This window comes from Scatophagus argus, chromosome 6 (genome assembly GCF_020382885.2).
Source record: "Scatophagus argus isolate fScaArg1 chromosome 6, fScaArg1.pri, whole genome shotgun sequence".
NCBI classification, from domain to species: domain Eukaryota; kingdom Metazoa; phylum Chordata; class Actinopteri; family Scatophagidae; genus Scatophagus; species Scatophagus argus.
Genome location: NC_058498.1, coordinates 23,962,759 through 23,980,586, shown reverse-complemented (window position 1 = coordinate 23,980,586; position 17,828 = coordinate 23,962,759). Strand labels below are relative to the sequence as shown.

At 39.5% G+C, this 17,828-nt stretch overlaps 1 protein-coding gene across 1 annotated transcript in view; it reads left to right on the top strand.

Annotated features, from left to right (window-relative positions):
• nlgn1 (neuroligin 1) overlaps positions 1-17,828 on the top strand; it is a 292,093-nt gene that overhangs the window by 94,601 nt on the left and 179,664 nt on the right. The window contains exon 3 of the mRNA XM_046391164.1: positions 17,129-17,188. Within this exon, the coding sequence (XP_046247120.1) occupies positions 17,129-17,188 (60 nt within the window). The remainder of the gene's footprint in view (positions 1-17,128; positions 17,189-17,828) is intronic.

The following is a 17,828-nucleotide window of genomic DNA, read 5'->3' as shown; positions in this document are numbered from 1 at the left end:
GCCCGGCCTTTTGGTCCGTCCAACATCAGTGCCTGACCTCACAATTGCTCGACTGGATGGGCAAGAATTCCCACAGAAACACTCTCTCTGTTTGTTTCTTGTAAACAGTCAGCAATGTTATCCTTCATCCATGAGCATCATTGATGAGTTCAGTGATTACTGGTAGCATGATGACCAAATCCCCTAACCAAAGCAGTCATTTTAACCAAAACCAAAGGTTCCCTAATCTTAAAAGTTGTATATGTGACTAATCCAAACCGAACCTCAACCACAGGTGTGTAAGATTAGCAAACTGTGACAAACAGTGACAAATGATGTCATCCTGATCCTCGGGTGTCTTGATGAGTCATTCTGGAGGGCAGGGAAGAATGACGTAACTTGTTGAGAATGCTCCTCTGTTTGACAATAAAAGGTATAAAATCCTTTGTCTTTATGTTTAGGGTCATTCATTTGCTGCTTTGTCCTAAAACTGAGGGACAATGTAGGCTGTGCATCAAACACTGGTCACTCTGTGGATGTTAAAGACCACCCTTGACTGCTTTGTAGCTGGAGGATACATGCACATACACGCGTCCCTAACAGTTTTTGGATTAAAAACTTTCTGACGAGGAATCTGAAAGAGACTGCAGGAGACTGATGCACTTCCACCAAAGAGAGACACTCGGGAGAGAAGGAGCAGAGGAGCGGATAGACAGAGGAAGAACAATCCTGGAGAAACAAGACAAAGTGTAGACACGGGCTGACCGAGACGTGAAGAGAGAGGAGGGAGTGTTTAAATGTCGATGTTTTAGATGACAGCAATCCCAGACCTAATCCCCCTGAATCTGCTTCCTGCTTTCTGACACACACACAAAAAAGAAACCCACTGCAGCGGAGTGGAGTGAAGCATTCCACTTTCAACGCACAGAGCACTCTCAGAGCCTCAGTTGTGATTAATGAATGATACAGTGCAATATGAGGAGGTGAGTAAATACTGTCTCAACAGACAGATGACAGTCTCACCTAAGGAAAAAAAAAATTTAAATGAATAAATGACGAGCATCAATGGGTAATGTACTGTAATGTGTGTGTGTGTGTGTGTGTGTGTGAGTTGGCACCTCGCTGGGCTGTTTGATTGAAGGCTGATCAGATGTTTACTCACACAGTGTGTTTTCTGTTTCTTCTTCTCCACTCTGTGAAAAAGCCACAGTTGGAGAACCACTTCTCTGTCATGTTTATTTTACCCTTCATTCAGGCCTTTCTTTCTTTTTTTTTTTCCTTCCTTCTCTTCATCTGTCCGCACATTCAGTTTCATTTTTGGTAGTATTCAGTCCAGCTGTATCTATAAACCAGAGGTCTCCAACCTTTTTTTCCCCTGAGACACACACACTTGTCATTAACGTTTGTAAAATAAAATTTTGTCTCCCACTCTTGGTGACAATGGTAGGTTTTAATCCCCTTGTTGGTTTGGACACCTATCGCCATCGTAAACTCCTGTTCATCTCACATCACCACTGACTCAAGATTGACAGCAGCACAACTTTTTGATTGACAGTTAATTGATAAATAATCATTTTGTGTTGGAAGGGCGGCGGGACAACTGTGAATTTTGATTGGACATAAATTTAAGTAGATTTGCCGAGGGACTAATTGACCTTTCTCTAAACGGTCATTGTCCAATGATACATCCTAGCAACCGTTACTATGTCAACAAGGTCCGACAAGCTGCGGACCTCCGCCAAGCAAAATGGTGAAGTCAAACAGTAGGTACCCAGAATCTGTCATCCTCAAGAAGAGGAGAAGAGTCACAGTCCATGAGACTATGTTGACACTCCATCGGCGTCAAGAAGCTTTACGGAGTAGGAACAGTAACTAAGGGGTCGGGGCTTTTGCGAAAGGTCAGTTAAGTTTTCAAATTTGTGTATGATTCATTGGCCCTTTGGCAAACTACTTGGAAAGGGGCGGCGAGCTGCTGGTAGCTCGCAAGCGACGCATTGGAAACCCCTGCTTTAAACAGACTGTTTCGAACCCCATTAGAATGATGATATTAATACCCTTTCACACAACACAACAAAAGCTTTTGTTTCTGGTGGAAAAGGGTACAATGGGCATTCACTCCGAGGTCAGATGACTCTGCAGTAGCCACAGGTATTTATCAGCTATAGCTCCGATTGGCTGTGACGGAAACATGACACCTAAGTGCATATGCTGCTTTTCGGTTTTCATTTTTTATGATTTTATTGACCCATTGCTATGGTGCACATTGAACAACACTGGTGCAAAAACACTTTTACATCTGTCTCCATTCAAGCAGGGTTCAAACACCTTTTGTTAAGTTTAAAAGACGGATTGAATTAAAAGATATATTAAAAACTTAACCCTCATTACATTGTCATTGGCCTCCATGTGAGTACCAGCTCAGTACTGGGATAATGTACAATGATCATTTAAAGAGTGTATCATTTCTTCTTTGGTCCATCAAACTGACTGGTTGCCTGGCCTTCAGCTGTGGTAGAGCACTCTCATTGCTGGTGTTGATAACACTCACATGGATTCTTCTGGTGGATCCTTTTCACATGGAATACAAGTGACGAAGAGGCATGTGAGCATCACTGTGTTTTATTGCAGGGCTGCCTCACATTAAACAAAAGTGTGCGTGTTTTTTCTAAACGAGGGGGAAATATGCATTCTGTTAAATGTCTCATGGGCAGATTGGATTAGAGGACAGACTGAGTGAATGAGACTGAGTGGCAGAGATTGGGACAGAGAAAAAAAATGTGTGTGGCAGAGAGTATAATTGTGTATAAATATGTGAGCATGTGAATGTGTGTGTGTGTGTGTGCTCCAGAGTTTTCCCATCCACCATGGTGGTGTCTGTCATGTCAAGGAAACTTCAAGCGATTTTTGTCTTTTAAAAAAAGAAAAAAAAAAAAGACTTTCAACTTCACAGCTGGTGGCTGCATATGAAACGGCAGTGTGGCTTCACTTCAGTCTCTGCCGCTGCTGCCTCAGGCATCACTCTCTGGCCTGCTGCCCAGTATGGAAATACCCCTCAGTCTTAATGGACATTTCATTTAATAATCAGTGATTGATCCCTTCTGGTAATGATGTATAAGCAGGAGGATTTAGGGATGAAGAATATTCTCAGTCAATAATTGGAAAAGGTGGAGCTCTGTGGAAAGACGGGCGACTGTGTTGCCAATAGCAGCATGTCTCCTTAACTCTCCACTTGTCAATATGGCATCTCTTTATTTGCCAGTGGCAATTAGCGCCATAGAGTCATGTTGCTGAGTTAAAGTCACATCAACCTCACAGAGCTAATTAGACACACTTGACCCTTTTTACATGAGGCTGCTTTCAGAGATGGGGCACTTGAAGACAAGACTAAGACAATTAGACCTGGCAATCTCACATGTTTCTATATTACAGAGCATAAGTCCTTATTCCATCTCATGTAACAATGCTGATTTATTTGTGCACATTGTCCACTTTAAATGCAATGTTCTTAAGGTGGTCTTGTAAATTTGTATGCCGACAGCAGCAAAATTTAGCTCTATATTGTACTTTTTTAAACCCTATAGCCCCTGAATCCTCTGCCAGTCACCTTCACAATCTTGTCCAAGTCGCTTACCATAAAGCAGCTCTGGATTTAATCCCTTCACTCTGAAGCTCTCAACTATCTTGCTGTGAAAGAGAGACACTTATGTTCTTTTTTTATATATGTACTGACAGAATTACCTTCATCAGCTAAGTTTTTCTCCTAATGAGTGATCTTATTAGCTTGCACCTTTGTTTTGTTTTCATTTGTATTTATTAAAATTCTGGATTAAATGGATTAAAGCAAGCATTTGTTTATAGCATCTTTCAAAATACTCTCATGGCCTCAGCTTTTCTTTATTGAAAAATGGCACAATCATAGTTGATTCATCTCAGTGTTCCACGGTCTGATTCAGTGTTTGACTCACTTTTTTTTCCCAGTTTCATTTTTCAACCAAAATGGCTCGAATTACACTATTAATATAACAAGAAAACATGTTAGTAAATTGTCTGTAAAGCCGAAAATGTTCACATTGAATATATCTAGTAAATATTCAACCTGGTCAGAGAAAAGCAGTAATGTTGTTTAATTAAAACTGACACTGACTTGAAGCATGATTTTTACTTTTTCTGTCTTTAAATAAAGCCAAGATCTTTCCCTAACCTTACCTAAAGTGTTTTCACAGCCTCACCTTAGGTGGGAGGCAGGACACAAGCTGTGCTTATGCACTTTTTATGTGAACATAATCCATTTGAAGAGTATACAGTCAAAACATACTTTTTAAGACAGGTTTTTCGCAGTCCGTTCACTGTATTGAGGTTCAGTTTGGCTTGGCCAGTATGCTGTTTGGCTTGGTTGTATAAATAGCTCAGCGGCATGTCTTTCTGCACCATACTGTAGACCTATCTTCTGGCTAATGAGCTCCCCACCATCACAGCCTTCACTGATGTTTTATGCCTCCTCAGGACGCTTTGAGAGCTTCTCCAATCAAACAAACACACACAGTGACAACACACATGCATGCAAACACATGCAGCCACACACACACACACCTTAAGATGTCTGAACGTCAGCCATGTTTGTGACATTTAGTGATATTTAATATTCATGAAGACACTGGTGCTGTTTCTATTTGCAACGGAGTTATGCTGAATGGGAATTATACACACTGGTACATCTACTTTACACTGAATGTGATGATGATGTGAACTCTGATGATATGCATCAGTGCATGTGTGAATGTGTGTCAATCAGCCAGCCTAAAGAAACTACACCATATAATAATGAATCATTAATTCATTCAACCTTTAATTTAACCCAGAAATACATTGAGGTAGAGACATCATTTATAAAACAACAGACAAAAGGTCAGAGACAGCAGGAAACACAAACAAGAAGCAAAATCATAATATTGATAATAGTTAAAAGTAAAAAATAAATAAAGCAATTAAAATTGAAAACAGATGAATACAACAAGAAGTTGTAGTGAAAGTGATAATAATATGAGGTTAAAACTTTAGATAATACCAGGTTCAACTATTTGACTGATCATATAACATACTGGATCATAATGTTACGTTTTTCAAATACGTTTTGAACTGAGGTCTATTCTCCTTTAAAGACATGTTATTAGTTACTTCAAATGGGAGCAGGGTGGTCTGCCCCCTTTAAATGTTTTACTACATCTTTCAGTGATGTTATACTGCAGAGGCAGACAAGAAAGGAAAGCTATGACAGCATAAAATGAGCTGGGATTCATTCCCATGCAACTGCATGTACGTGGCTTTTACACTAATTAGTTTTGTCACCATGAATCCCAGGCCTTCCTTTTTAAGCTCTCCTTTACGTCATGTACACACAGCGGGGAAAAGCAGTTTGGAAGATGCTGATTTTCACTAAAATGTGGCTTCTGGCTGTCGTTGTAGTTGAGCAGGCCAAGGCACAGCAGTGTGTGTGTGTGTGTGTGTGTGTGTGTGTCCCATTCAGTTTCATGTCACTGTCTCTTCACAATGTCTATTTAACAGAATTTGAAAATAATAATTCAAATAAAATAAAAAAACAGAGACTTTTACACCTTGCAACAGCTAGAGTTCAGCCATCGACCCCCACAGGGAATTTACAGCTTAATTTTGTCTCGGAAATTCTAATTCTTAATCTTTATTTTATTTAATTTTATTTTTTTTTAAGAAAATATATATCCCTGATTTTATCACTCCAAAGGACATGGAGACTAATCACATAACAACAGTGAATGAATTGATTTTTACATGTTCTGTATGTCTGAACAAAAACAAAATGAGGCTCAATCAGACTGCAACTGTTTGTTGTATTAGTGCACAAGACAACGAGTGAAAGTCGAAGAATTGCATTGTTAATCTTAAACTGTTGTACAAAAATGAAATAAAAATATCCAGATGTGTGTACGAGTGCTGCCATCTTGTACTGCTAACATCATTTGGAGCCAGAGTCTGTGCAGCAGTTATTGGGTGGTGCGGCTGCAGGCTCGAGTTCCCGCCCATACAAGCGTCTGACCCGTTAGCGTGACAGTTCACCTCCTTAAAATAGCATCAAGTAACCGATGAAAACCAAACTTATCAGAAAAATGAATACTTGAACACATATACATATACCAACGTGATAACTACCTAAAATGAGAGAAACAATCTTTGGGAAAAATTCATTTGACACTTATTTTGTGTATTTTTAGTTTGGCCCATGTTCCATCTGCTAACATGGAAGGGGGGGTGGCTTTTACTGGAGCCGCCCACCAGGTGGCGAGCAATATGTTTTAACTTCAGTTTGGGGAGCTATCATTTCATTGAAATTTTTATGTCAGTGGTCTAAACACAAAATAAATTTTTGGTAGAAGCTGACAAACATGCAAGTAATTGATAAAAATCTAATGTTTTATGTATGTAACAAATATCATTGATAACAATGAAAAAATGCGATTGCAATTTACAGCTAAAACATAAAAATTGTTTGCTTAATTTCCAAAACAAAATTGCCTTTTGTTTGTTTTCCCATAGCTTTTAGTCATTACTATGTGCATTGTTTTCTGTACTTTCTGTACTTTTGCTGTTGATGCATTTTCTTCCTTTGCTTGTGCTTTGTCCAATAAAACGTGTTGTCTGGTTGAGCTTGTGTTTTGTTGAGGGCCACTGAGCAGTCTGAGTCACTGTACCAAACAAGTTAAATGCTAGCAGATGCTGAAAAAAATACCCAACAACACCACTTTATCTGGTAAACATGTCATCTACCAAGATGTCAGGATACTATGCGTTTATTTAGCATCTTTCCTTTTTATGTGGCAAAAATAGAGCAGAGGTGCAAGTCCAAAACATCCTGCTGCTGATACAAGAGCTGTCAAAAGCTCTGCAGCTGAAGCCAGGGAGGAAGCTCTCTGCCTTGCACTGACATTTTATCACTGAACCAAGATTACAGGGCACTTTTGATTTGCCTTGATAGTGTGATAATCTCTGAGATTTTCTAGCCAATGCCAGTTTCATGAGCACAGTAAAAAGTTACACTTTACATACATGTACATTCTTTCATAGCGCAAAGCACCCAGTATCCCATAAGACAGTGTTAGATGAAGATAAACTGAAGCATTGCTGGGTCTGCAATGTTAAAAATAATGCAGAGTCTGTAATATACATGCTGTTTTAGCTTCAAATCATGCATAAATTCAATTCATTTTACCAACAGAGGCATAGAGTTACACATATACTCTGCTACGTCTTGCCTCAAAGCCTGAAGTCAAAATCCATATTTCTTTCTTGTTTAAGTAGGGTCACAAACTCGGGTTTAAAACCTCTGCAGTTCCTGTCATGCCATATTTCACAGAGCAGTGGGTGAACACAGAGCAGAGCTGACAACTCTCACTGCATGAGGGGGAGAAGGCTAGGTTCAAAAACAGCTTGACTCCCTGGTAAATGGACTGGCCACTGGCCTATTAGCTGACAGCGTTGAGTCACTTGTGTCTCTTTAGATGTGAGACATGCAGTCCTGACACATCCTGAGATATACATATATATATAGAGAGAGAGAGAGAGAGATCAGTGACTACTCAACCGCTTTGGCCAAGGTTCAAGCGCCAAATATATCTGGTGGTGAGTTGAGTCAAGTCTTGACAAATCAGTAACATTATGGTTGATAGCAGCGTGATTATTACAATCCTTCACTCTCTGCTTGTTGCATTTTTTCCACTGGATTAGTAGACTACTAATTGGAAAAATATTGCTTAATTCCTATTTGCCTGTAATTGTGCTTTCTCTGTGCTGTAGTACACTCATATTTCCAGCCCAGTCAACAAAATAAATTTTGATGCTATACTGTTTCTGCAAACCACAGATATGTTTGCTTTGTACATTTCAAAGATATCATATCAGCATTCTAAAAGTAAGTGCACTAAATTGTTTATTCATGACAGAGTAAGACTTATTCTTAAAAGGAAACTCCTGAATATATTGACTCTAATCTCACTCTAATAAATACATTTTATGCAGGTTGTTACAACAGGTACAGGGACTGTTGCTGCTGTTTAGCCGTTAACCACATGGTTACATCATCATTTTACTTTTAGAAGTAAAAATCTCACAGACACAAACCGTCATCACTGCCATTTCACAGCGACAAAATTCTGAAATTGATCTTTGGTATGAGCAGCGTTGTTCTTGTGATGCTCCTCACAACTCTGTGCTGATTCCACGCAACTTCCTGCTTTCACAAGATTATCGTATCACACAGGGAGGTGTTTTGCTTCATTTGATCAGGGTCATCCACTAATCACAGGGTTGGCAGGTTGATCCCCAGCTCCACTGCCTGTCAGGAGGCCATCATGGCAGGTTTTACAGTGGAAAATGAGAAACAGCTTCTTTAAATCAAGTGGATGTGGAAAAACCCTATAATGCTAGTAAAGTCATTACAGTACATGATGTGCTTTCTGTTTGATCTGCTGCTTTGATGTTTGACTAAAGCACATCCCAGGCCTAATGCTCCAATACTCACATCTTACTGTGAAGGACATTTCACTAATATCCTACCATGTTAGTCCTTAGTCAAGATTTCTTCTGCTATAGTCTCTTCTTTCATAACTCTGAACCTTGATTGCAAGGCTAATCTTATCTTTAACTCATAACCCCCTGATGCAGCAGGATTTCTCAGAAGAATGGCTATGAAAATTAGAATAAAAAAAAAAGAGCCCATGGCATTTATTTCTTTTGAGCTTTTGCTCACATTCTTCCCTCACAGGCTTTTAGTTGGTTTGAATTGACTCACTGACGTTGACAGTGTGGGTGTGTGTTTCGTCAGCAAGCAGTAGAAGGAGAGAGAACAGTAGAGGGATGGAAGAATAAAATTGTTAGTACAAGAGAAGGGGAGGAGGAGGATGGGATGTGAGTAGATGAAATGGATCTTGCATGGGTTATGAGACAAGGTGAAAGGGACATTAGAGTGCTTTCAGATCTCTGGTTTAGAACTCAGGCAGGTTCTGCCAGTCATTGTTTATTTGTGAATTTGGGATATTTTAAGATACTTAAGAAAAAGAGTGAGTTATTGACTTTGTCGGAATTTGGCATTTATGTGTTCACAGCAGGAGGCTGTTACTTCATGGGTTTTTGGAGCTTTAACATTGTTACACTAATGAGTTTCTACCTGTTTGTTTGTTTTACAGGCACCATCAAAATCATTTGGCAAAGAGTTAAAAGTATGTCCCAATTTATTGTTTAATCACTAAAATGGTCTAAATATAATTATGTCCTTTAGAAATTCTGTAAATTCTGCTAATTTGTTTTGCCAAATATGTTTGTAGGCTCCTGAAGTGTAATTCCTGCAGGGGATTCTGCCACATATCACTTTATTTTCCTTCTTTTTTGGGGGGGAGGGCATTTTATGCCATTACTAGATAGTACAGTCAGACATGGAGAACAAGAGAAGGGGGGAGACATTCACACAGACCAGGCTTGAACCTGAGTCACTGCTATAAAGGGATTTCATCCTTTCAACCGTCTGTATAGTGCAAGCGCACTAACCCCTCTGTCACTCTGTTTCAAAGTGCTTTTGAGTAAATATAGTGTTCAATTTTTCTACTGCATGCTAATTGTTACGAAGACTTTGGTATGACTTTGTTGTGGGGACATAATATAAATAGATAATGTAGATGAGTGACACATGACTACTAAGTCTACTGATTAATGATAGTTTGCCTGGAGACAGTTGCTTGGCATTAGAAAAAAAGCTTAAGGTTATAATTCATGCTTACTTTATTCAAGTATGAAAGTACATATGCCTCGTCTCTGTGCATTGTAACAGGAATACAGGTGGCAAACAACTGAAGCTGAGTTTATGCAGTTCAATGAGTAATCAAAACCAAGGGCCCATCCATCCATTTTCTGACCACTGCACCACCATGCTGCCCCAAAACCAAGGGTACAAGGTACGAGGACTAGCTAGCTAGGATAAGGTTTGACTTAAACTTACAAAATAAACCTGGAGAACTAAACAAAGCCTGAAACCCTGATACCTAGTTTGAGACCACTTGTTAGGGTGCATATGCGTGTCCACACAAACAGCGCACAAAGAGTAATCGAGATTGGCATTTATTTATTCTAGCAGTCTCCTGTTGTTATGAAACTTTATGTACAAAGAATGAGATGCTGGTTCTCTCATCTGTAAAACCTATTTTCTATTTTTAGTAGTAGAGATGATTCTCAGGAAAGAATTCTCAATCCTGTCTGTGTCCCTACTGCCTAATCTTACTTCATATGCTACAGGCAAAGAGCCTGATGATGATCTGGAATAGTAATGCATCTGTTTTCCCCCCACACGCTCCGGATTGCATAATCTTATGATCTATGTTAGGACACGTTTTTCCATTAACATGACATATTTTAGTCATTTTCCAGACACTTCATACATATTGTGTGCCTCATCCATCTGAATAAATGGAAGCATCATTCAGTTCTCTAATGCACTCACTGTTTAGATAGACAGCTTCACAGAGGCCTCTTATTGCTCTTATATGTAAAGTATCAATTTCAAAAAATATGAACATCGGCGAACAGTTCTAAATGTAATATGCAAGTGGAATTACTGTTTATTCTTCAGAAAACATTTTCATACGGCAAAAGACCCTGACCTTTGGGAAATGTGGAATCGAAAGTAAGAAAGCAAGAGGAATGCAACATATTTCAAATAGTTTAAGTGCTACTTTGCAATTGTTAGCTTGAGACCACTTGGTTGGGGCTAAAGAAAGATTCTGGTAACATTTAAATGAAAAGTTCACTGTTTTTAAGTAAGTCACACACTTTGTATGCCCAACCTTCCTGCAGCATCTCCTCCCTAAGGTGGCTTTTAATGTTACAACTGTGACTTTTCAGACCTGCAATACTGTATGTAACACAACGCCAAAGCTGGTTCTTTGGATGATTATCTTAGAAATATAATTGGATGAGAGGAAGTATGTCTATCTGGACAGGTTTTGGAATGTACAGTCTGATTTTCTGACACTTGTTTGGAGTCTCCTTTAGCCGCCCTTATTCAAACCTTGGACCAGTGTTTCTCCCCAAGTGATGGAATGCTTTTTTTTTTTTTTTTTTAAGTGCGGCTGTTTGAACTTGAATAAAATCATCAACCGATCTCTGAAGATACAGAGATAAAAAAATACGTGTATTTGGTTTAGGTCTAAAAATCACTATCTAGAGGGGTTTTAACTCTTTACATCTAGGATCTGTGTTTGTATAGTACTCAGATGTGCGGTGGACGGAATTCATACTAGAAATCGTGTTTCTTGTCTTGTCTAATGTGTTTCTGCTGATTGTACAGTGTACTGGGAATAAAATAACAACAGCATCTGCATTTAGATTAGTTCCTGCTTTGCTTTCATTCTGAAATGCTGTCCGCCACCTGTACAAAATTCCCCAGGAAAATGAAGACTTGATTTACTGTATGTGCTTTCAGATCTCCATTATAGTATAGTATTTGATCTGTTGAAAACTGATAAAAAGTTATTGAGAAGGAGCATTGCTGAATAGTTGAGGCAAATAAATTTGAAAATGTTTCTGTTCAGAATTCATTATCTGTAATATATTCATGTTTGTTTACACCACTCAAATGTAGACGGACCACAGTTGCGGGGTGTCACAAAGTGAAACGCTTGATCAGTTTCCAATCAGCGCTGATGGGAAAGGGTGGGAGGCACATTATGAGATCAGAGAACAGAGAGGGTCAGACAGAAAACAAGTAGCTGTTAATGACTGGGACAGCTCTGGTTTTATACTATTTTTTACCTCTAGTTTTAGCTCCAGATACAGTTTATGAGAAAATCAGTGCTTGTGTGTCTTGCTTGGAATCCTATCTGTCCCATCAAGTGTGCTTTTAAACGTGAGCCCCATCATCACACTTTCATAAAGCGCTCTTCCTGTGCTTACTCACTGCTCACAGTCTCTGTTAATTCCACTCATCAGAGGGTTTGCTGGAGTGCATTAGACTCCCAGTTTTACCTTGGAGAATGGATTCTGTATTTATAGTTTACAGCCTATAGGGATTTTATCCAAGGTCAGTAGTAGATTACCTATTTGGCTCATTGAGCCGTACGCTCTGTTAGATTCCCTTTTTTAATGCGCATTGGTGATTGATTAAGCTGCTTCCATGCTGGTGCGGACCTTGACTGATGCATACAGAGAAGCAATATGTATGTGTGGATAGGTCTTGTGCTGAATGGGCGATCGATGCATGGACTCTCCTTGCAATAATTACCTCATCCAGGAGAGGGGGAATGCCTGAGGGTTCAATGCGTGTGCGTGCATGGGTGTGTATGTGCGTGCCTGTGTGCTATCCTTGCTTTCCAGTTGGCCTTTCGAGTCATGGATTGTTGCACAATGTCAGAGAGCGTGAAACTCCTCTTCATCAGTCTCCAATCAATGCTGATGGGAGAGAGAAGAAGGTATGAGGATACAAGAGAGAGACAGACAGAGAGGAAAACATCAAACGGCACAAAATACAATAAAAGACAGAGAGAGAGGCTGAAAAATGTAATATCTGCTACATCGAATGATGGATAGAAATCACTGACGAAATATACACTATTTTTTTGTCACTTATGTGTGAAAGCGTACTCTTGGAAGTCACTAGCTTGTTCTTGACAATAGTCTGAATGAACATCTGAAATAGATGATATGAGCAAAACTCCTCATGATATCAAATGGGAAAAACACAAAGTCAAACAGAATCAAGGGTCAGTGACAGGCCAGAGAAATATGAAAAAGCACATTCAGGTGTTGGCAGAGAGCATCTTTGATCAGAGATAAAGGTTACCATCTCCTGTCCCTGTATGACCATCTCTCGTCATCTGACCAACGTACATCCACTGATGAAGACCATTGAATGTTGTGGAAGTAGACCTGGGTGCTTCATAACAAAAAAAATAAAAAAAAAATCAAACTGCTTGTCCTGTCTTAAGTTTCAAGGAAAATCTTCTCTTCGTATTACTAAGCAGTTAAAAATGTTAAGGAAATCTAGCTTGTAAAGTCGATTCTTCAGTGGGCACTCTTCCTGGCTGTATCTTTGTTTAGAATGTACATGAGACTGCCTGTGTCCTTGACAGGCTGTCTCACTTCACTTGTCACTGGTGAGCTAGCTTGTTGTAATGAAAAGACATTCATGACCTCAGTGCCTCAATTAGTTGGAGACAGTAGCTTATCACGCCAGAGGAATAAAGGACAGGATGTTTGCCATTCTAACTTAGAATTCATAACTAATTTTTCCATTCGGGTCATTCTGTCTTAGCCAAATTCCTTAAAATAGATTAAGATAGATTTTTTTTTTCCCTCAAAGCAGGTTTGAAAGATGTTTCTGTAATACATTAATCTGAAATTTCATCCTAAATTGAGATAAAAGTGATTTCAGACAAACAATGTTATGTCACATTTTAGTATACATCACATTTTACATTGAACAACAGGGAGAAATCATTCATGACATCACAACATTTTCATGAAATATTGAGATGGAGATCAAGGCAATGGAAATGGAAAACAACAGTGATGAAAAATATGAAATAAGAGAAACAGGAAGACATAACCAGGGCAGAAGTGTAAGACAGAGTACAAAATGTACAGAGAGATACAGAGGTACACACAGTCAGATAGAAAGAGATGAAAATCTCAAGTGCTTAATCACCGATCAGGTCTGATGCCAGCTGAGACCTCGCTAGTGTCTGTGCTAGTGCTACACACACACACACACACACACACACACAACACACACAGAAACACACAACACACACAGAAACACATATGAGCTCACAGTGGCAGGTGGGGGAGTGCAGGTCAGTGTCGGGGCCTCCCTGTCACTGGGCAGTTTAGAATTGACACCTGATTGCTGTATGATGTCTCTCTATCTGTGTGTGTGTGTGCGTGTGTGTATTCATGAGTGGGTGAGTGTGTGTCTGTCTGCCAGTGTGTATGAGCTGTCATGCAGCTGTCTTGTCTGCTCTGATCCCAACTAACCCTCAGTCAAACAACGTGCCACTGTAATAGCGGCACATGTGCAGTCCACAGAGCAGCCACATCAATCACATATTCTCACAAGTTTTCAAGTTGCTTATAAGTCTCTCCAACATGAAACTTTTTATACATTTTTTTTAAACCCCTATAGGGTTTTTGTTTTGCAAGGACATTGGTTTATTAAGTGTTTTCAAAATATTGTGCAGACTGTGGAGTTTTGACAGTAGTAGTTTTCAAAATGTCAGAAAGGTTTTTCTAATTAATTAATTTTTCGAATTTAATTAATTTAATGTAGGTGTAGGCATTTGAAAAGTTGGAGATAGAATTGGGGGGGGGTTAATGGAAATAATTATAATAATTATAATGATAGCCATATTCTTTCTGTGTGTATGTGTGTCAAAGTACAAAGTGTTGACATATTGTATATTAAAAGACTAACATGAATCTCCCACACCCCTCATGTAATGCTTTGACGGTGATCTCTGGCCCTATAAACAGGTAACACATCCCTAGACAGTGGATGCTCTGTGTTTCTTAGATGTTTCACATCTTGAAAGAGGCGATTCTTGTGTCTTGGTGCTTATTCAGCACATAGAAAGCACACGTCAGCTCTTGCTTATCAAATTGCTTGTCAAATTCACAAAAGAGAGCTGGGAGACTGCTGTAGGACAGAATGATATGTGGAGAGCCAGCTTCCTCTTTAAAGTCACTGGAGAGAAATGGTTGGGCTTCAAATAAACCACAAGGGTGGAGAATGACAGAGGAATTATTACTCATCAGCATAAGCTACTGACTCGCATGCGGTATGTTGAACCTTTCAAGTGATTCATCTGATATTTTCTACTCTACACACAGATGTGTTCAAACCAACACTCATTTTATTAAGTTTTTTAATTTTTTTTTAGACCTGGGCAGCATGGTGGTGCAGTGGTTAGCATCATAGCAAGAGGGTTCCAGGTTCGAATCCCGGTCTGGGCCCTTCTATGTGGAGTTTGTATGTTCTCCCTGTGCCTGCGTGGGTTTTCTCCGGGTACTCCGGCTTCCTCCCACAATACCAAAAACATGCACATTAGGTTAATTGGCTACTCTACATTGCCCCTGGGTGTGAGTGTGAGTGATTGTCTGTCTTTGTGTGTGAGTCCTGTGATTGACAGGCGACCAGTCCAGGGTGTACCCCGCCTCTCGCTCGCAGTCAGCTGGGATAGGCTCCAGCCGTCCCTGCAACCCTGACGGATAAGCAGTATAGAAAATGGATGGATGGATGGATTTTTTTAGACCCATTTTTCTACATTAACCTTTTTCACTGAATGTACCTCTGTCATGTTGAAATTACCTGCTGTATCAGTAATATAAAGTGAAATTGAACTTAAGCAGATTTGCATAAAATTGCTGACTATTTGGCTGTGTTGCCAATGAAGGTAGTTGGAAAGATAAGAGTGGTCATCTCGCCTTCGGTAGATGGTTATTTGAAGACCTGTGGCGTTACGGGTTGCGGATGTCATTGCTTTGTGTATGTGTGTGACTGTGTGTGTGTGTGTGGGTGTCTGCATATGAGGGCTTGAGCAATATGATTTTTGTGTCATGCACCCTGCTAGTGTACATTCTTTATTTCTGTACTGCATGCTTTCAGATGTGTTATGAAGCATCTGTTTGTATTTCTATGTCTTCCCTGTGAATGTGTGTTTATTGTTAGTTTTGATTAAGCTAGCATGTCTTTATGTCTGTATGTACAAGGGACTTGCATTGAAATGACTGTTTGTTAGTTTTAAAAAGAAGCAGCTGAAGACTTCCCCTGTCAAAATGTTCGACCACGTACTTAACTGCTAGCAACCTGTAAGAAAACTAAACTATTTTGGGAATCGAGCTCATGTGAAGATCAGTCACTCACGTTTCTGTATGATAAATATATGTCTACATCTAGCAGCTGATTATCTTAGTTTAATATTCCAAAGGTGCACTTTGGAATATTGTTGGCACATTGGTATTTTGAGGCAGCAGAAGGAGATTGTGCCATTACCCAATAAAAACCTGGTCAGTTGCTCAGTGTACTGCTTTCAGGCCTTTGTGATGATGCCATGAGAGGAGAACAAGCTCACTGCTACTTCCTCCCACGCATGCTTCACCTCAGGGAGCTTTGGTAGATTGCTGTTGTTTCTGCAGATGGTCTGCTCAAACAGTCTGATTGTGCACTTGCTCTATGCACTCTGTGCACTTTAAGCCATGTCCTGTAGGCCAAGTAAGCAGGGCAGTATGGCTTGGGGGCAGTGATTTACCATCATCAGCTTACTGATTTCCCATGTTTCCAGTTTTATGTTGAGCTCAGTTAGCTGGCTGTAGCCTCATATTTACCATACACGGGAGTGGTATCAATCTTCTTCTTCAAGTGTATTTCCCAAAATATTAAGTTATTCCTCTATTAATTGTCGATGACTTGACAATGAGGTCATTTTAAGCACAACAATATGGTTGTGTGTTTTTTTTTGCACAATTGAACTGAAGTCCATGCTCAAATCATGAATTCCATGTCAGTGATACTAATCAGGAACAGAAAGCAACACGGATATAAATTTGCCTGTTCTCTAGTATGCGTTTGTGTGTATCTTTTGGTCCATGCACAGGTTGACACACAGCAGGGGGAGTCTGTCATATGCTTATGTTAAGTGCTCTGCTCTTAAAAATGCTGCTTCTTTTACAGCCTTTGCCTTTTTCTCTGCTGCAGTGATCATTTCCAAATTTCAACATGATGTCTCTGATATGTATAATTGATGCTACTGTATGTATTGTTTTAAAGAGGTTTGTCTTTTGTCCTAAGAGGTTCGTCCTCAGTAAAGCCTTCCTTTTCAACAGAGAACTAATATTTTTTTTGCCTCTTTTTTTAAAGTCCCACTTTTCTTGCTCTTAACTTTCTTAAATGAAGTCATATACAGTAAATTTCTACTGTAAACATGTGAAGTGTCCTTGTCAGTGTGAAGATTTTTCTTAAGAAAGGGGCTAAAGAAAGATTAATTATTGACATATTTTCTTATCTTTTGAGAGCATCTTTTGAAAGCTGTGTGTGTTCTTGATCACCCTGTTTTCCTCCATCTTCTCCTTCTTGGTCCTATAGGTCCCCTTACAAAGAAACACACTGATGATTTAGGTGATAGTGACCGCACGGATGATGAAGGTATTTTTTCCCCCCCTGATGCCAAACTGATTTGCATGACAAGGGAATCCAAACTTACCCTTTCTCCTCCAATTTTTATCTTCTTTGATTTTCTTACATTTCTTGTCCTTTTTTTGAAAGTGATGGACATTTTCTTTTTGCTCTTTACTCGTAAACTCTCTTTTTGGGCTGGATGTGTTTTGTCCTTTTCAGCTTGATGTCTAAAGTTTTCATGTCTACCACCATTCTTTGATATTAATACTGTAACATAGATTCTCTGCTTGGGTTTGCTGTTTCCTTTATCTTTTCTTTCCTTTTCTATGTTGCATCCCACTAGCAGATCAAGTAACTATTAACCCCTCAGCCAGCTCTTAACACATTTCTGCATGTTTTTCTTTTAATTCGTCTTGTTTCTAAAATCAAATCATGTTCAAAAGAAACTGGCTAACTGGCTTGCACCTATACTAACACTTAGCCCAGTACACATTTTGGCGTCAAACCAATAACCTTTGTACATGATGAGTCTGAGACAGCAAAAAATTCTGCACAAAACCATTGGAAGCATCTCTTCTCAGCTGTGGTTGCTGCACAGACGTGTGGGTTGTTATCTCCCCTGGCATGGTTTCCTCTCCTACAGGGCAGAGTCGGGGCTAATTTACTG